This window comes from Polypterus senegalus, chromosome 16, assembly GCF_016835505.1.
Source record: "Polypterus senegalus isolate Bchr_013 chromosome 16, ASM1683550v1, whole genome shotgun sequence".
Classification (NCBI taxonomy): domain Eukaryota; kingdom Metazoa; phylum Chordata; class Cladistia; order Polypteriformes; family Polypteridae; genus Polypterus; species Polypterus senegalus.
This window is the reverse complement of record NC_053169.1, coordinates 50,897,740-50,918,245: the sequence shown is the minus strand read 5'-3', so window position 1 is coordinate 50,918,245 and position 20,506 is coordinate 50,897,740. Positions and strand designations below refer to the sequence as shown.

At 41.7% G+C, this 20,506-nt stretch overlaps 1 protein-coding gene across 7 annotated transcripts in view; it reads right to left on the bottom strand.

The window, feature by feature from the left end:
• The window catches only part of vit (vitrin), a 153,905-nt gene that overhangs the window by 39,156 nt on the left and 94,243 nt on the right, over positions 1 to 20,506 (bottom strand). For 3 of the 7 annotated variants that reach the window (XM_039739055.1, XM_039739056.1, XM_039739057.1), the window contains 5 exons: positions 19,554 to 19,616; positions 17,826 to 17,897; positions 12,557 to 12,622; positions 8,997 to 9,059; positions 6,253 to 6,315 (listed from right to left, as the gene is read on the bottom strand). In XM_039739055.1, the coding sequence (XP_039594989.1) occupies positions 6,253 to 6,315; positions 8,997 to 9,059; positions 12,557 to 12,622; positions 17,826 to 17,897; positions 19,554 to 19,616 (327 nt within the window). The remainder of the gene's footprint in view (positions 1 to 6,252; positions 6,316 to 8,996; positions 9,060 to 12,556; positions 12,623 to 17,825; positions 17,898 to 19,553; positions 19,617 to 20,506) is intronic. The other 4 variants (XM_039739059.1, XM_039739058.1, XM_039739060.1 and 1 more) reach the window with 3 other exon arrangements.

Here is a 20,506-nt window from a genome sequence, read left to right as displayed (position 1 = left end):
GTAGGTACATCGGTTTTGGTTAGTGCAGGGAAGCCACCTACCAAATTTCGTGAAGATGGGGTCAGCCTTCTACCTACATGGGAAGTTGGAATATTAGTGACGTTGGAAAGTTCAATATGGCGGCCGAAAGTGGCGTCATACCATCAAAATAAGTACGTACATCGGTTTCAGTTAGTGCAGGGAAGCCGCCTACCAAATTTCGTGAAGATGGGGCCATAAATAAGAAAGTTCAACATGGCGGATCTTGTCAACTATTATCGACCGTTATGACTGTTACGTGTAGAATTTCGAAAATGAAACCTGCTTAACTTTTGTAAGTAAGCTGTAAGGAATAAACCTGCCAAATTTCAGCCTTCTACCTACATGGGAAGTTCGAGAATTAGTGATGAGTGAGTGAGTGACTGAGTGAGGGCTTTGCCTTTTATTACTATAGATATATATATATATATAGATATGACAACAACACTCATATCAGTGACAAAACAATTACATTAACAATCATGTTACGTTATTTTTTACATTTTTCCTTTTCTTTTTCATAACTTCTTTAACACACTACTTCTCCGCTGCGAAGCGCGGGTATTCTGCTAGTTATCTTATATTGTATCCTTAGAACATTGCAAAAAAATTTTGACGAGAACAGGCCATTCAGCCCAACAAAGCATGCCAGTCTTATCCATGTAATTCCAAAATAACATCAAGTTGAGATCTGAAGGACTCTAAAGTCCTGCTGTCTATCACACTACTTGGTCACTGATTCCATGTGTCGGTGGTTCTCTTCCTAATGTTCGTGTGAAATTTCCCCTTAACTAGTTTCCAACTGTGTCCCAGTGTTCTTGATTAACTCATTTTAAAGTCCATCTACGCATGGAAATGTGTGTGTGTCGGTCTGTCTGGCCCGGAAGTATGATCGGGTAGTGACAAGTTCAAAGAGCCGGCAAGGCGGCCCCAAGTTAATGAGTCAGAAGAAGAAAGAAGTACGAGGCTACAGCATGAAGCTGAAAGAAAGCAACTCCATCGCCAAAGTGAAACTTTGAGAGAGAAACTCGCTTAGCTGCTGATAGACGAGGAGGGAGAGTACGTCCGCAAAATGAAACCGCTGACTCTGCATTTCAGTTTTTTTGACATTTTCTATAGTTTTTAGGAGCCCAGGCTTTTTACAGCACGGGCTTACTCAGCTAGTATATAATAATGCATGAATTATTAAATTGTATTTTTGCAATGCAAACAGAGGGGAGCCACTCCCCCAATGGACTTCCCAACCTCAAATTCTATTGATAAATTAATCAAATAATCAAATCATTTAAAGAATGAAATTGGTAAAGCAAACTAAAATGTTTATCTCTACTGCTGAACCGATCCTACTCAGTGTCCATTGCTATTCCGAAACCAGCCCTCAGTGGGCCGCCACTCCTTTGTAATAATATCAGCTACTCTAAGGGGGACATCTTTTGGATGTAGGAGAAGTTATTAACCATAAATACCAAAAATTACTAAGCTTGTTTTAACGAAGGCACATTGTTAGGGTTAGGATTAGGGTTGCATTAATTTGTCATCCGGAAATTTGTGTTCTGAAAGGAAGCTTTTTATTTAATCATTTTTAATTTCTGTGCCCGTTCTTAAAATGAGCATCTGTGTGAATGTCAAAATTACTAGCAGATGCGTCCATTTTAAGTCAGAAATGTATAGGGTGGTCCAGGTCTAATTATGCAATTTTAATTAAGCTACTGTATAACTTATTAAGTTTATTACATAGAAAATCATCCAAAAAATCCAGGACCATCGAGAAGTGTGCAAACTGACGACATGGAGAATCGTCTTCACGCTGAACTGGAATCGTCCCCACATAAATCAGTCATCCAGACGATCTGGATCTGCATGATTAGATCTGGACCACCCTGTATATACTATAACAGCATATTCATTAGCCTTTTCTCAGTGTTCTTAACAATGATGTCGCAACTTTAAAATAATCTGTTCAGTATCTTTTGTTGTTCAGAGTTTAAATTCTGAGTGTAGAGCCAGTCTGTTCTTATGAAGAACCTTGTTAGGAGATCTGGCATATCTGTGATCTGTTCTGGAAATCTCTGTAATCAGTTCTGCTGCATTCTAGTCGGTTTTCATTAGAGTGGAATGAAATCACTTGTCCCTATAAAGCATCCTTCATCATTTCCCAGAGTGTCACTGCAGAGACCTCTAAGGATGCATTTGTGTCTAAGAAATAGTCGATTGGATTGGAGACGACCTTCTCTTAATGTTTTAGACACCAGTGGCGAGTTGAGTGTGTAGGGCAGAGTGATGCAAGCTCCAGGATAAGAGGAGTGTAGTCAGAGAGGATAATAGCGTCGTGCTTATGAGATTTGACAGTGGGCTAGAAATGTTTATCAATAAAAAATAATCCATGTGGTCTTCAGAAAAAAATATTTTTGTGAATGTTATATTGGACCATTTATTTAGATATTTTCTGCTTTTCTTTTCATTATTTTTAGAGGTACGACATTCTAAATGGAGGTTGTTGAGACCATTCCTGAGTGTTTTTTTTTTCATTTAAAGTTTATTTTTTGCTGTGCTCATTTATTTCTGTCATTTTGTTTAGCTCTGATGAGCACCTTCTTGTGTTTGGGTTACTAGGCTTGCTCCAGCCTTTGCAAGACGTGACCTCTGAGCATTTACTCCATGGGTTTAAACTTCACTTGGAAAGGTGAATTCCTTATCCGAGTTGACCCTTTTTGCCTCGTGCTTTGATCTCTGAAATACTTTTTAGTATCTCTGGTTTCAATCTTTTGACTATTTCTGATTATGATTTTTGTCTCGCATTTTTGTTTGGGTTATTAGCCTTCAGAATTCCTGGCTTCTCCCTTATTTTTGTCTTGACTACATCTTTGCTCTCGGCCTCCTCTAAAAATATCTCTGCTGGTCTTCCGAGCAGTATAGCGAGATTCTGTCATTTTAAAAGATGTCTGGCCGTGTTCTTCACTTCATTGCCGGTCTCCCTCTGTGGCAACCTCAGGATTCAGGGTATTATTATTTGGTTTCCTTTTATAATTATTCCTGGTTTATTTTGCACCTTTTTAGGAATGTAGATAGATAGATATTTTATTAATCCCAAGGGGAAATTAACATACTCCAGCAGCAGCATACTGATAAAAAACAATATTAAAGACTGATAACAATGCAGGTAAAACAGACAATAACTTTGTATAATGTTAACGTTTACCCCCTCTCGGGTGGAATTGAAGAGTCGCATAGTATGAAGGAGGAACGATCTCCTCAGTCTGTCAGTGGAGCAGGACAGTGACAGCAGTCTGTCGCTGAAGCTGCTCCTCTGTCTGGAGATGATCCTGTTCAGTGGATGCAGTGGATTCTCCATGATTGACAGGAGCCTGCTCAGCGCCCGTCGCTCTGACACTGATGTCAAACTGTCCAGTTCCATGCCTACAATAGAGCCTGCCTTCCTCACCAGTTTGTCCAGGTGTGAGGCGTCCTTCTTTATGCTGCCTCCCCAGCACAACCGTCTGATAGAACATCTGCAGCATCTTATTGCAGATGTTAAAGGACGCCAGCCTTCTAAGGAAGTATAGTTGGCTCTGTCCTTTCTTACACACCGCATCAGTATTGGCAGTCCAGTCCAATTTATCATCCAGCTGCACTCCCAGGTATTAATAGGTCCTCGCCCTCTGCACACATTCACTTCTGATGATCACAGGGTCCATGCTGCTTGGTTTTGCTGGTGTTCAGTTGTAGGTGGTTTGAGTCGCACCATTTAACAAAGTCCTTGATTAGTTTCCTATACTCCTCCTGCCCACTCCTGATGCAGCCCACAATAGCAGTGTCGTCAGCGAACTTTTGAACGTGGCAGGACTCTGAGTCGTATTGGAAGTCTGATGTATGTTGGCTGAACAGGACCAGAGAAAGTACAGTCCCGTGTGGCGCTCCTGTTTTGCTGACCACAATGTCAGACTCTTTACAATCATATTTGAAACGTGTTAAAGATATTTGTTGCTTTTCATGTGTTTTTTTGATGTAGGACATAGGCATTCTGTGAATCTCGAGACTGCCGTTATTATGGATATTCACCGGGAGAATGAGGTGAGCGTTCTTGGTGGTCTGATGGTATAAAAGGTCAAGGCAGTGCACTCTTATCTGAGGCTTGATAAAGATTATTAGCATGCAGTGTGTGCTTTGCTTGAAACTTTTTCAGCTTTATGTAAAGCAGACTTCTCGCTTTAGTTCGGACAGCTATGTTTTTATGGATTCTGATTGAGCTTTGGTAAAAGATAAAATTATTTAAGCCTTTACTTCTAAAGGCAATATGAGACTTACTTCTGCTTAGAGAGATTTGAGCACTTACAGCGCAACCAGTGCTTATCTAGTGTTTGTCCCTCCAAAACTATTTCTTAAATTAAATTTTTTTTGTATATGTATAAATATAGTTTTATTGCATGTAATTTACATGAAACATTGACATAATAAAAATCAACTGAATAAAATGTATTGTAAATTGTGCTTTAGTGAACAACAATGGACTGGGATTGTGAACTTGACTGAAGCAGTGATTCAGTTCCCCAGACTTGTCAAGTTCAACTCTTCTGCAGGTAAGTTCAGTGGCTTTGTTTATGTCCTTTTCAGCCTAGTGTGACTTTTTTTTTTTACTCTACAGTGGCTGGAGTGCCAATCTTGCCACCAACTCCCAAGTTTTCCCTGCAAGTTGCTAAGCTACTGCCACAATTGTCAAGTTCAACTCTTCTGCAGGTAAGTTCAATGGCTCCACATTTGCCTTGTTTATGTGCATTTCAATGTCCTCGTATCACACATCATCCTGCAGTTTCACTTTATCTTTACTAGCTTAATATTAAGCTGTCAGTGCTTCAATGGTGTTATTTTAGTAGAATCATTCGCTATTGAATAGACATTCTCAAATTCGTAAGCCTCTACTGATTTTTCACTTCATTTATATATATTGGGCTTTTCTGTTTGTGTGAGCTCATGTGTTTATGGGTGGCACTTTACTAATATTTAATAAATGCTGTCTCTGCTTGGCATTGGGCTTGTTCAGCCATAGCTTGGGATACGATTTTTCTTTGTGAAAAGACAGCTCGTTTGCCTAAATCCAAACACACATGTACACACTCATCCACAATCCTATTCACACTAATTTGGAATTGCGAATTCATCTGAAGGCCATGTCCCATTTCTTGCGATTTTCATAGCCTTCATTTACAAAATCTTAGTAAGTGAGAGGCAGTTGTGGCGCCCTCACAAAAAATCTAGTTGCCTAGTCTGACATATCGAGTGATTCATTCCAACTCATCTGTGATTCACTCCAATAAAATAAAACGAACAGATTTGATTTTGTCTTTAGCTGTATGAGTAGGCTCTGTGTGTATTAGAGCTGTTAATAGGATTAACAAAAGCAGTATTATTCTCGCTAGGTGCCCTTCTTGCAATGCTCCGATTACTTTAGGAAAGTTAGGCACAACTGCAAATTGTCTTTTTATGTTGGCAAATACACCCTATTGAAACAGAATGTAACGCCTCATCAGTTGGTTAGTGGAATCCAGCACAGCGGGCATGATGGGGTGAAGCTTAGCCGAGATATTCCTGACCTGTCAGACACATCCTGTAGATACGTGACAACAGGTAGCCGATAGAAACTGATGAAAAACCAAAAAAAGTTGTTCAGTGCAAATATGCAGCATTGCCCCTCTAAAAAGGGAACTAAAACAGAGCCTGTGCATCATGTTCAACACTTCTGAGCTTTAAAATGTTAGTAAAGTCAACACACACTATATGAATTATTATGGGCTGTAGTCTTCACTTAGCTGCTCTGGCTGCATTTCCTTCATTTATCAAGGATGCCACCCATTTTCTCCAAGCTATTAAGTAAGGGTTTCTCAGAGTAGCCGTACGTACAGTATTCTCCCATCGAGTTTTCTTTTATAAATCAAGGAAAACTGCATATGCACATTCTGGGCCTCTGTTTTGTGTACGCAAGTTTAATAAATCTAACTCCAGGCGTGCACTGGCCTGGTTTAGAAAATTCCTGTAGCTTTTTGTCACCATTTTGTCTGCTGCAAATCACTACTTTGACACTTTGCTCATATACTGTACATTATTTGCAGTGCACTCTTTGACATCTTGTCAAAAGTCGAGATTGGACAGGTAACCTTTTTGGTCAAAGTCCAGTGCCTCGGCTACCAGGGCACACTGCATTCCTGTAGAATGAATAAATTAAAAAAAAGATTTCCTCACCTTTTGTATCCGATACCTCTGGTACACTTTTGCGGTTTTTATCCAATTCTCCAGATCTGGGAGCTAATATAATAAATGACATTTAGTTAGGATGAGAAAATAAACACATTTAGCTGTCCTTAAAAGAAAACAATACCTTAAAGAAAGATATCACAGGGAAGGAATTCTGTATGACTTTTCAGGTACCAAGGGAGCACAGTGGAAACCTGGCAAAGCAGACCCTTGGAAGACTGCAGCACTTTTTAGGCTGTGACTATACAGTACATTAATAAAAGTAGCAGTGACAGGCTTATACTGCATAGATGTTTCTCCTGAAGCTCTGCCGTTTGTATTGTAGCTTTTGACACAAGTGGATTTTCTACTATGGGCTAACATTTTCAAATATGGTGATGAAAAGTATAACACTTTGGGAGAGCAGACCATTCAGCTACCATGTACATTAAGCTATTCAGGAGAACTGTCTACCAGCAAGCCCACCAGGTGTGCCAGTATGGGCCATTACACTTTAAGACACCCCCTCCTTCTCACAAAATGCCACCCTTCCTCTGCCAAAACAATGTGTTACATAAGATGCTACATTAAACATGTTAGCTTACGGCATCATTTGCTTAGCAATATTTTAACAACTTGTATGGGATGCACTTCTGTTATTGAAATATAGGAAGAGTTTTTTTTTTTCAACTAAACTAGGGGGGTTCACCCCCTGCTCGTTTTGCATGTCAACCCCCAGCCTGCGCTAGGTGCCTGCCACTGTGTGTCTCTGCCGCTCACGTATGTGGATTTCACTTTCACCAAGCAATAAATGTTTTAATTCTCGTGGATACGCCTCTTCTTTGGGAAGAAACACTACTTTTCCCTGATGGCAACACGAGTTAGATGATCTACAAGTCACTGATTTAAAGTTTAAATCCAAACAACATATTAAATCCCTTTTTGCTGTTCCGTTATTTCACTGAGTAATAATTTCTGCTTGTTTGCGCTAATGCGATCTTTACTATCCTTTTTTTGAGACATTTGAATTTTCGTACTTCCATTATCTCTAACTTGCTCTGCATGTGTATCGCGCCAATGTTTTTGAATTCTTTACAATGTTCTACTTTGTCATCTACTGTTTGTCTTTTATTTCCAGCCATGGATGTGGTTAAATCTCTTGGCACAAAGTCTCATCTCGTGGGATGTGAAAGTATCTCTCTGAAAAAGTCACGTCTTGTCCCAGGATTTTTTTTATTATAATAGAGAGATAATTAAAATAGCAGGGAAATGGATCACAATCCTAAAATGTGCAATGTACTGCTCCAATTTTTAATGGCAGAAAAAGGAAAATCAGCAATGGTTTCATTGTCATGAAAGGTAATGTCATATCGTTTTGCACTTTTCAAAAAGGCGATGATAAAAAAATCCAATTTCAAATAATGCAAATTCATCATAAGGCTGTAACACGCAGGAGCTTTGGAAAAAAAAAAGTTATAAAAGGGAAGAATGTGATTGGCTGTCTAAAATGTATTCCCGCCTAAGAGACTGACAGATGAGTTTTTCCTTTCTACTGATTGGCCAGCTATAAAACAAATTGGGCGGGTATTTGCCATCATTGTTGAAATGATTGGCATCTGCCCCGCCCCCTTCTGAGGCACCCAGCTTGTTTTTTCTCAGATTTTTTCGTCTGAGGCAGGATGACAGAAAGTTTTGCAGAGGTCAGAGACAAGAAGGAGGATGGTGTTTTATTGGATGGCATTTTGCCAGTGGGAGGAGCATGTCCTAAAATGGAAACTGTACTCTGGGACAAGATCTGTGTAAGGTGGACTGAGTCGGGGTCTGCTTTGGGGTTTTGTTGTTTATTTACTGCTGTACTTGGTTCATACCTTTCTGGTTTTGTGTTCATTCCTTAAAATTTCCACTTTGTCACTTCACACTTTTATTTCAGGTTGGAGTCTGTATGCTCTCTTATTGACAACACACATAAGCACACACACACAAAAGAATAATTAATATTATAGCGTAGTGTAAATTGCTATGTAATACACATACAAATATATACATAAACATACAGGGTGTGCCACAGATCTAAAATCTTAGGTAAAAATATCTAATTCATATATCGATATTTGCCAAGCTGTCTTTCAGGAAAGAACACATTAAGACAATTCTTGTGAGAAATCTGAGTCCGAGAGTTCACTGCATTCAATTACACCTCTGCTTTCAGGGTCATGGGTCACCCTGTGTATAGATACATTTCAGAAATATAAACCCGTGTATTACATACACATACACACCACAGCATATAATACAACGTCCTCTGATAGCACAGAGCTCCACTGTCATGCTGCTGTACATCTTTAAGAGCATCCATGCAGTCTGAGAAGTTAGACAGGATGGGGGTCCTCATGCAGAAACATCCATCTCTATGCATTGTCCATGTCTGGCTGTGTTGGACACTAATTAACTTTGTTTCATTATACAGCATCAGACTTTGAAGAGAACCTGAATGATTTGGACATTGGTTGATCAAATGACCTTCTCAGGTTATGACCTCTCTAGCTCCACCATATCATGTCTGCTTACCACTTTTAGAAATTTGATCAACTTGTCCTTATCATCCACCTTCCATTCCCATGCTGTGAAGCAAGCACACCCGACAGAATCTCTAAGGGCTCCCAAATACCAGGAATTCCACCACCATCACCACCAGCAGCGGCAGCACCCGGACACTCAAGAAGTAAAAGCAGTTTAACAATTCACACACTTACTGTTTTGTCTCAAGCTCAGAACCCAACGATCAAAGTCAGAGATTCCAGGTTTAGAGCTCTGAACTGAAGGAAAACAATTTTTAATTTAACCCGTGCCCTTGACTTGAGCTGATTATCTTTTGCAAAATGGATTTATACTTAAAGTCAGAGAGATATTAAAACACACACACAAACCTCTGTCTGTTGACTCAGTAACAAGGGGTGGTTGAATCAGACATTGTGAAAATTCTAATTCAAATCATTACTAAAGCAAACTGTGAGATTAACTTAATACTCCACTATGACAGAGACAGAAGGCATTTCTCCTTATTAATTATATATAGTAAGGAATTAAGTGCAGGGTACTGGTGAGCTTTGTTGGGCTGAATGGCCTGTCCTTGTCTTGATTCTTCTAATGTCCTAAAGTATCCTCAGTTTAATCACAAAGCCTGGTATTTACATGTTTCTCTCTGGGTCTGTAGTCCCAGTTTCCACTGTGAAGTGAAACTTCTGAAAAGTTGACAAAACATAAATGTGAATTGTGTGTGTTTCCATTAAGTGATTGTATGCAAATAAAGGTGTTTTATCACCTACTTCTTCTTTCGGCTGCTTCTGTTAGGGGTCACCATAGCAGATCATCATGTTCGATCTCTTCCTGTCCTCTGCACACGCATCACCTGCATGTCCTCTCTCACCACATCCATAAACCTTCTCTTAGGCCTTCCTATTTTTCCTTTTTTCCTGGCAGGTCTATCCTTAGCATCCTTTTCCCAATATACTCTGCATGTCCAAACCAACGCAATCTCGCTTCTCTGACTTTGTCTCCTAACTGTCCAACTTGAGCTGACCCTCTAATGTACTCATTTCTAATCCTGTCCATCCTCATCACTCCCAATGCAAATCTTAGCATCTTTAACTCTGCCACCTCCAGCTCTGTCTCCTGCTTTCTGGCCAGTGCCATCGTCTCCAACCCATATAACATAGCTGGTCTCCCTTCCATCCTGTAGACCTTCCCTTTCACTCTTGCTGATACCCGTCTGTCACAAATTACTCTTGACACTCTTCTCCACCCATTCCACCCTGCCTGCACTCTCTTTTTCACCTCTCTTCCACAATCTCCATTATGCTGTACTGTTGATCTCAAGTATTTAAACTTATCCACCTTCGCCAACTCTACTTCTTGCATCCTCATCATTCCACTGACCTCCCTCTCATTTCCACACATGTATTCTGTCTTGTTCCTACTGACCTTCATTACTCTCCTCTCTAGAGCATATCTCCACCTCTCCTCAACCTGCTCCCTACTATCGCTACAGATCACAATGTCATCAGCAAACATCATAGTCCATGGGGACTCCTGTCTAATCATCTGTCAGCCTGTCCATCACCATTGCAAATAAGAAAGGGCTCAGAGCCGATCCCTGATCTAATCCCACCTCCACGTTGAATGCATCCGTCACTCCTACCGCAGACCTCACCACTGTCACACTTCCTGTGCAACTCTTATGTACTTCTCTGCCACTTCCGACTACCTCAAACAATACCACAGCTCCTCTCGAGGCACCCTTTCATATGCTTTCTCCAGGTCCACAAAGATACAGTGCAATTTCTTTTATCCTTCTCTATTGAGGAGCTGTGCACACAAAATTGTAGGATGAGCAGATCAACATTCATAGAATTATGCAGTGTAATAGGCCCTCTCATGTCCCCTGCCGTAGCATACATGATGAAGCCAGTCCCGATCGAGAAGCTCATAGCCATTGCTCTTTATAAACTGGCTACCTCTCTGTAGTACAGGATTTTTGCCGAAACTTGGTGTGTATATGGGGAGTGTCGGGCCATATGCTCCAAACTAACGAGTGATACATCACTTTACCTTATGTGGAAGAGGCACGGCAGATTTCGCAGTGCAATTACGAGGCACACAAAATACCTCAGGTGTATGGTGCAATCGACAGCTCCCAATTTGTGGACCAAGTAACAGGTATCAGGATTATGTTAACAGGAAAGGCAAGCGGCTGTTGACGAGAGATTAATGATCGGGGACATTTGTGTTGTCACCTGGTAGTGCTCTGTGGTGTTATGGGTCCACAGCTCGTTGAGCAAAAGGCCAGTCATTTTAAATAATCGCCGTACCCGAGGCGGCTTCGTGAGGGGGGCGTTGTTGTAGCGAGCCGTGGGGCAGTCGTCGATGTGGGCGTTTCTCACCGTGTGTACAGGTGAGGAACTGCCCACATTCGTGATTGCTCCCGTGGCTAATGCTACAGCTGTAATGGCCCCTCACGTTTTTAAAAAGAAGCGAGTCGGTTGTGGGGGGGAGAAAGAAACGTTCGGGGAGAAACGATCGGAGAGTGAAAGGAAAGGAGAGGACGGAGGTTATCGGGAGCAGTAGAGGAAGCAGGTCGGTGAGAGAGAGCCGCGAAGAGCGGCGGACGGCGGCGAATGGCCGTGGACAGCTGCGTGGAAGCTGGGTGTTAGGCTGACACCCATGTATTTGTGTTGATGTCGCTCCCGCTGAGCGATCAGGTAGCGGGAGTGACCAGGGAAGGCGACTGGCCGCAGAGAGGCCATTGAAAGGCAGCGGAAGTCGGGAGACTTGGTGGTGGGAATCCCCAACGTGAGCGACCTGGCCGTTGTGGGAAACCAAGTTCTCCGGGACTGGGATGAGTGCCATACCGAAGCCAGGGATCGGGAGGTCTCCAGTCTCGTGCGTGTGTTTCAGGAGGGCAGCTGCAGAGAGCGTCTTGCCTGCTGCTGCCCAAACGGGATTAGCAGGTGAGACGCTAACAGAAGAGCACCAGATTTGTTGTTGGTTTTAAGACTGCTTCCTAAAAGAAGATTTTAACCTCTGGTTTTAAAGGATTGTTTTTTCTATTTATTGGTTTTACTCCTCGTTTTCATTTAATGGATTATTTATTTATTTATTGAAGAACTTGGAGAGTACTGCACTATTTATGAACACTGTTTTTGTTTTGTTGATTTTTAATAAAAGCACTTTTGCACTTTTAACCATTCCCTTGTTCAGATGCTCAATTAATACCTTCACTGACTAGCTCACTCGGTAACATTATCGACGGTGTTGGGTTCATGTGCTTCCAACAGCAAAGGGAGTGTGGAGCCAGAACCCACATCGTCACATGCTCATGATACTGCCTTTTTGCAACATCACATTTGCACAGGTATTTGAAAATTTGTATCAGGTCATGTGACCTAAATGCAAAAAAAAATTTTCCATTCCAGTTTTGCTAATTATTACTTAAGCGAGCATAAAAATCTTTTTGGGAATTTTGAGTTTTTTTGAAAATCACGTGTTTTCATTACTGTTTTTTTGTTTTGCAATTTCAAAAAGCGCAATAAGGAGGTTAATGGAAACATGACTTCTATCAGTTTTGTCTCTGGGATGTGGATGGGCAATCGGAGTCCACAAAGACGTGTGTTGATTTAATTGGCAATTTTCTTCACCCACAGGCCTGCAGCTTTGATCACAAACCCTTTGGTTTAACTAACACTACTGACAGGCCAGATTGGGTTTTAGTTGAAGGACATGAGCAAGTTCTGTAAGAACACTGAGAAATCCTTACCTGGAGTGTGAGCATTTTCCACTTCTGTCCAAGTATAGCCAGAATCGGGAACAACGGAGCTGACGTCTACGTGGAAAGAACAAAAAGGCATCAGTCATCACCCTTCCTCTGAATAGAAGGCACACAGCAGCGGTCATTCCCACCCGTAAAACCGCTTGCTGAAAGAAACGAGTGACCCCACGACGGAATGGAAACGTGAACCACCGGTGAGTAAAATCGATTAGGAGATGATGAGTTTTAGTATTCAAAAGCGGAAAGCCAACTTTAACAAATGAGAGGAGGGCATGCACTAGTAAAACATGCAAACAAATTTGTCACATCGCTGTTATTGAAGTTTGGACTTGAATATGTAGACAGCGGTTTGACTCTGACGACATGGAAAAGACGACACAATGTTATTGTAGAGAATCTGCATGAATTTGGATGGGTGAGCTTTTGGACTGAATGGCCTGTTCTCATCACGAGTGTTTGAATTTGAATATAACTCGCATGAAAAAACCTTTGACACAAGCAAAAATGAATGGCTTCTGGGTAAACATACTGTAGGTCAAAGACAGTTAAATTAGCTGCAATCGTATCATTTACCTTGTGTATTCTACATGCTGATGTCTGTAGAGCTAACTAATGTTAAATACAAAAAAAAAAAAAAAAAGGTTTAGCTGAAATTTAGCTAACAATTTTGCCTACAGTGCCCACCATCATGTTTGGGACAAAGAGGTTTTTCATTGATTTTCCCACTTTGCTCCACAGTTTAAAATTACAAATCAAACAATTCAGACATTTTGATTAAAGTGCACACTGCAGACTTTCATTTAAGGGGATCTGCAGGCATTTTAGTCGCACAACACTTTTTCTACATGATCCCCCATTTCAGGGCACCATAATGTTTGTGACACAGCAATGGCAGGTCTATCAAAGCCGTTGTCATATTTAGTTCTTTGTCGCATATCCTCACATGTAATGACTGCTTGAAGTCTGCAAATCATAGACATCAGCAGGTGCTGATGGTCTTCTCTGGTGCTGCTCTGCTAAGCCCTTCATGCAGCCATCTTCAGCTCCTGCTTGTTTCTGGGGGCTTGTCCCCTTCAGTTTCCTCTATGTAAGGCCGGCTCAGTTGTGTTTAAATCGGGTGAATGGCTTAGTTGTTCAAAAATGTTCCATTTTTTAGTTTTGATTAACGCCTGTGTTTCCTCAGCAGTATGTTTGTCTCGTTATCTTGCTGCAAGATGAAACGTCGTCCAATGAGTTTGGAGGTATTTACTGAACTTGAGCAGATCAGATGTTTCTACATACCTCAGAATTCATTGTGTCACTGGCATCAGCACTTCCATCATCAGTGAAGAGAAGTGTGCCAGGACCTGTGGCAGCCATACATGCCCAAGCCATAACAGCCCCGGCACCATGTTGCTTTGGATCTTGGGCAGTTCCTTTTGGTCTCCACACTTTCCTCTTGCCTGCCATCACTCTGATCAGGTTCAGCTTTGTCTCGACTGTCCACAAGACCTTTTCCCAGAATTCTGCAGGCTCTTTGAAGTTCTTTTTCTCAAACTCTAATCTGGCCAACCTGTTTTTGTGGTTTGCATCTTGCTGTGTCTCCTCTGTGTTTTTGTTCATGAAGTCTTCTGCTGATAATTGTCTCTGACACACGCACACGTCAGCCCCCTGAAGACTTTCTGATCTGTCAGACAGATGTTCATTACCATAGTGAGAATTCTTCTGTCATCAGCAGTGGAGGTCTTCCTTGGCCTACCACTCCCTTTGTGATTCCTGAGCTCAACAGTGTGGTCTTTCTTCTTCATGATATTCCAGACAGTTGATTTTGGTCATCCTAAGGTTTTACTGATGTCTCAAATGATTTGATTCCTGGTTTTCAGCCTCATAATGGCTTATTTGACTTCCATTGGCAGAGCTCTTGTCCTCATGTTGAAGAATGGCAACTACAGACTCCAGAGAGTAGAAGCAGGCCGAGGAATCTTATGGAGCCATGAAACCCACCTGAGAAATCACAAACGCCTGTGACACCAATTGGCCCAAACATTATGGTGCCCTGAAATGGGGGGACCGTGTAGAAAAAGTGTAATGTGACCAAAATGCATCCAAATCCCCTTAAATGAAAGCCTGCACTTTAATGATGTCTGAATGGTTTGATTTGTAATTTTAAACTGTGGAGCAGAAATCAAGACAAAATGGGTCTTTGTTCCAAACATTATGGAGGTTAACCTATCGACGCTCCACTTCTAAATGTTGTGAAAAGGGTTAATTAGCAAATGTATTTTATTTAGTGCATTACATGAGTGTGTATTTAAGTATTTCTGAACTGGATTAAGCAGGTTTGACGTTGCAATGCTGCTGTATTTCGTCCCATATTTCCCTTATTGTAAGGTCGCCCATTCTATACATGCATTATAATATTTATTTATATTTTTTAACTGCATAGACATTTAACTCCCTTAAAAATGCTTTATTATAAATTTCATTCTTATTTTATACTCTGGCATGGTTAAAGGTGCAATTCCCGTGTTTGAGAGCCATGTTGAAAAAGTGATCAAGCACTCAATGTGGAGAAATACAGAATGTGACGTGAACACCTTAGCAGGTTAGGGTTAGTGATTACACAACAAGAGAGATGAGCGCGTCTGTCAGTCAGGAGTGTTTACTGCACTACAACTCCATTCCAAAAGAGCTGGGAAAGTGTGGAATATTCTAGTAAAAACAGAAAGAGAGCGATTTGTAAATTCTGCTCACTGTGCACCGTATTGAAAACCCTACAACAACTCATTTTTGACGTTTTCCCTTGTGAGTGTAACTTTGTCTATTATTTTGAAAATATACACTCATGTCAAATATGATGGCTTCAACTTGTTCCAAAAAAGCTGGGACAGTCGAGTGATTCCCACTGTGTCCCGTCACCATTTCTGTTAATAACACCAATGAAGCATTTGGAAGCTGAAGACACACTTTGGTTAAGCTCATCAAGTGGAATTTCTTCCCTTTGTCCATCATGCAGGTCTTTAGTTGTACCTTTGTGTGGGGCCTTCATTGCCGTATTTTCCTCTTCATAATGTGCCACACATTCTCAGTCATAGACAGGTCAGGACTGCTGGCAGGCCAAACTCGTACCCGCACTCTCTGCACTTGTAACCTGGGCAGAAGGTGGTTTGATGTTGTCCTACTAGACATACAGGGATGTCCCTATAAAAGATGGTGCCTACATGGCAGTTTGTGTTGCTCCAAAATGCGTACATATATCTTTCAGTGTTAATGGTGTCCTCCCAGATGTGCAAGTTAGCCAAGCCTTGGCCATCGACAGACCCCTATTGGACCAGACACTAATAACCACATAGATGGTCCTTTTTTCCTCTTTTATCCAGAGAACACAACAGCTGGTTGTTTTTTTTCCTTTCCCCCAAATGTTGATTTGTCAGACCACACAACCTGATGCCACTGTGCTACTTTCCATCTCGGATGAGACCGAGCCCAGAAAGGTTGGCGGCACTTGTGGACAGTGCTGATGCATGGCTTCTGCTTTGCATGCTAAAGCCTTAACTTGCATCTGTGGCTGCAGCAGCCAGTGGTGTGGCCTGACATATTCCTGAGCCCACGTCATGATCTCCATCATCGACACATGATGATGCTTTGTAAGACCGGGACGTCTGAGGGATTGGAGACCACTCACATTCAAAAGTGGTTTTAAACCTTGCCCTTTACATTTTCACTGCATTCCTTGAATCTTTTAATTGTTTTAGAGGGTGAAATGCCCCAAAATTCTACTGATTGTCTTAGGGGAGGATGTTGTTCTCAAAGTGCAGGATTATTCGCTGATGCATCTGTTGTCAACTTGGCAAGCCGCCGGCCACCTGTGCTCTTGAAGGACTCGGCCCTTTTTGGAGGCTCCTTATTTTTAGTACACGGGTGTTGAAATCCGGTCCTGGAGGGCTGCAGATTCGAATCCCCTAAACGCCAAAAGTGACTCTACTCTGTTGGGCCCTTGAGCAAGGCCCTTAACCTGCCATTGCTCTGTCCTGGGTATGACGTTAATCTGCATCCATCCCTGCATGTAGGCCCTCCAACCTGCATAGAAAACCTGGGGGTTGGTGGCAGAATTGGCTCTCCAGCTGCCATAAATAACCTCCCACTGCTCCACTCCATCTGAACTAGTGTGGTGCTGCACTCGGGTCTTAATCTGGGAGCCTGAGTAGGTTTGTCATGTGGTGGGTGCGGCACTGCACTGTATCAACGTGTGCTTCTAACCTCTCTCTCCCTCATCTTCTTCATTGGTGACCAGTTTTTGCTGCTGATTAATTTTTTTTTGCCTTAATTGTAATTAACTTGATTCAGGCGCCTTAGTGTTTTTTTTTTTTCCTTCCTTACTTAGTAGCCAAATAATATTGAGATACAAAACGAGCCACCATATGAGCAGCTCACGAGTGTCCATCACAGAATATCTGAAAGTAAAGAAAGGTGAAGGTCTCAGTAAGGCTGATCTCTCAAGTCACCAAAACATTTTGATGGTGTTCTTAGCACAAACAGAAAATCAACAGTTTTGGAAATGTCTGCTGTGGCTGAATGAGAGCAGCAACAAGCCATGGAATTAAATAACGAGTTTAATTAACAACGAGAATAATCGGCTTTTCATTAAGAAAGTGATTGGAGTGAAATTGGTTGAAATTTGGAGCCCCAATTTAGCTGGTCATCGGTCGTCTCATTTCTGTTTGGCTGCCATTTAATGGAGAAAGGAATCAATTCAGAGCACCAAATTGTTAAAAACAGGGCTATTAAAATGAAGAGGAAAAGAAGTTAAATAGCAACGAAAACTAGTCACTGATTAGGAAAAGGTTTTGAATGAAAACCTGCAGCCACTGCGGCCCTCCAGACCCGGAGTTCGCCAGCCCTGTTCTAGCACACGACTGACTCGGCTGCTTCACGTCACCTTGTTATTTCAACGTGTCACAGACTTATTAGTCCTAAACTATTCCCGTCACAACTTTTTTGGAACATCCGTTTCAGAATATCAGATCTTCAAAAGATAATGCAGTCGATTGAGTGAACTATGAAATCCCTTTCTCTTTGCTATCAAATGTACAAATCACTCCTTTTTGTTTTTCCCAACTGTTTTTGGGATGAAGGCTGCACAGTGTAACTAGAAGGGAGGTCACTCAGTCCTATTATTTTAATTGTAAGTAGCAAGATGGAAGGAGGGCATTGCTAGACGGCTGCCTCGCTGTTATTTAATTAGTGTTATTACTGCCCACGTCTTGGATGGCGATACCTGTCTGCTTCCTGATTCCAGTAGACCAGTCGGGCCTTTGATAACTGTGATGCCAGTCCCTTCTAGAGAAAGCTGCAGGAAAGATTAAAGCTGCTTTGGAGGCAAAATTCAAAAAAGCAAATGCGAAGCTTGCGGCGGCAGCAGCAGCAGACGCCAGCGCATTACCAAAGGGCCTTGGAGTCATGCAAGCAAGACGGGCGCAGGCACGGCCACCGAAGAGCCTCCGATGCATGTGGTGGCCACCTTCAACCTGAAAAGAATGGAGGTCAGAATCCTGTGGGATATTTACTATGGTGGGACTAGTCAGATGGACCAGGGCACAGCAGCTGGAGTGACGTCAATTCCTAGAAGCTTTCCTTTTTTCTTTATTTCATTGTAACTTAAAGCAAAGCTTTATATGGAAGAAAAGATCAAAAATGGCAAGTAAATAACTAGGGTCTCCTCCGTGGTGGGCTTTGTCGTTGATACCACGGCACACCATAACTTAGCATGCAGGGCTAGAAAAATGAATGGTGGTGATGAGCTTGACTTGCCATTAAAATACCTCCAGGAAATTTGCTATGAACAAGGAAATGTTTATCAGGCAATATTTAGCATTAAGTTATTAACATATTTACTTCACGTTTCATAGAAAGTTCATGGCAACAATCAGCCAACAAGACAAAGGTTTTGAAATGGCACCTTCAGGCTGTTTGATATTAACAAGATTTGATATTAAATGTCTATCAGTTAATATTTAGTACTAACATATTAACTTAAAGTTTCATAGAAAATTAATGGTGACAATGGGACAGAGCTTGAGTGGCCGTCAGGTCATTTGATATTAACAGTTATCAGCACTCACTCCATGCACACTTACGCCATTTTAAGCTTACATACATTGGTACACAGAGGTCTCAATTCCATTACAAATTAATTTTTTTTTTTTTTAAATTCCAAGAATAGTTCACCAGGAAGGTTATGTGGTCTGCTGTTTATGCTGTCCTAAATAACAGAAGCTGAAATGAGCCAGACCACCTTCTGAACATCTACCACCTTAGCTGGCCCACCCATCGTGGCAACTGTTTAGCAGCCCAGGCTGGCGTGCGGCCCAGCAGGTGGGTCAGGGGGTTCTAAACATCACCATTTCTGTGAGCATCTCCCGGGTGAAGAAACACGTCCTAGGCAGCCTAATACTGTCCACAAGAGAGCGGTGATGTGTTGCATGTTGGGTAGGCGTAAGAGTTTTGTTCTACGCCATACATCTGACACTAAATTTGCACTTGCACTTTCTTGAGCTCAATGCAGCTGCAGTTATTACTTCCACTCACTGAGCAAATTGTTAGGGCCACCTGTACACCTGCTTATGTATGCAAGTATCTAACCAGCCAATCGTGTGACGCAGCGCAATGCATAAAATCGTGAAGATACAACTTCACGTCAAACACCAGAATGGCGATAACGTGTGATCTCAGCGACTTTGGCTGTACATAAATAGAATTTATCCATCCATTATCCAACCCGCTATATCCTAACTACAGGGTCACGGGGGTCTGCTGGAGCCAATCCCAGCCAACTTAGGGCGCAAGGCAGGAAACAAACCCCGGGCAGGGCGCCAGCCCAACTGCAGTAAATAGCATTTAGTGTAATTCAATTTTAAATGTAAATTCCTGAGTTGTTTTATCTACATAACCGTTCTTATATTTGTAAGCACACTCATCACAGACAAAAGCACAAAGAAGCACTTACTGGGGTTGGACTGGGCAGAGTGCTGGTTCCTCTCGAGGGAGGCCTGGCTCACCCGATTATACGCTGAAAGAGAGAAAGGAAAAAAAAAATTAAAAATTGGCAACCGACTTCGATTCACAGACAGTTTTGTGGAATTGACATTAAAATTTGTTTCATGGGTGACTTCACGATTGTGAAATACAAAACTTGCTAAAGAGTTTTTTTTCGTAAGGTTTAAAATTTCTTTTTTTGGTTAAACTTGGAATACTGCTAACTAAGGCCTTGTTCACACTTGTGGGCTTCCCTGTCTTCTTTTCTGTACAGTATTTGTGTTAAACTTGTTAATCCGTACCGCACCAGTGCAATCAAATTCTATACATGTGTCTCGTCCTCATCACCGCAGAGGTGGTCAGGTCGTACAACGGAGCGTATTTTTCAAAGGGACACATGCCAAAATGCACCATTACTTACTTGCACCTTACTGGGTTTTCCCCACAGGAATGGTCACCACGCAGAAAGTCACTGCTGTCAATCTGAACTCCGCTACTGAAGGACCCCCCAGCAGAGAGTCTTATTTGAATACTAAATGAATGGCAGATGCATGCAGAATTAATACATGAAATGATTCCAGACAGGCGCTAAACGCCTTTCTTCTTATGCCAATGGCATGAATTTTGCAGGAAGTGGGAAACAATTTATTTTCCAAAATGTTTTGTCAAGAGAACCACAGAGCTTTACTGCAAATTCAGTTTCATGCAACTCATTTCACTCATCACTACCAGTAGGTAATGCTGACCAGTTGGCTTCTGAATTCACAAGTGGTGGTGTTCCTGTTATCGAAAGAATCTGCTGAGCATGAAGCTCCTACATAGCAATTTAAGGCCAGAATTACTTCACAACTTATCTTCTCAAGCACAATCCTTAGTTTGTTTTGCAGGTTTCAATAAAATGTATTGAGTTCACAAAACAATGCC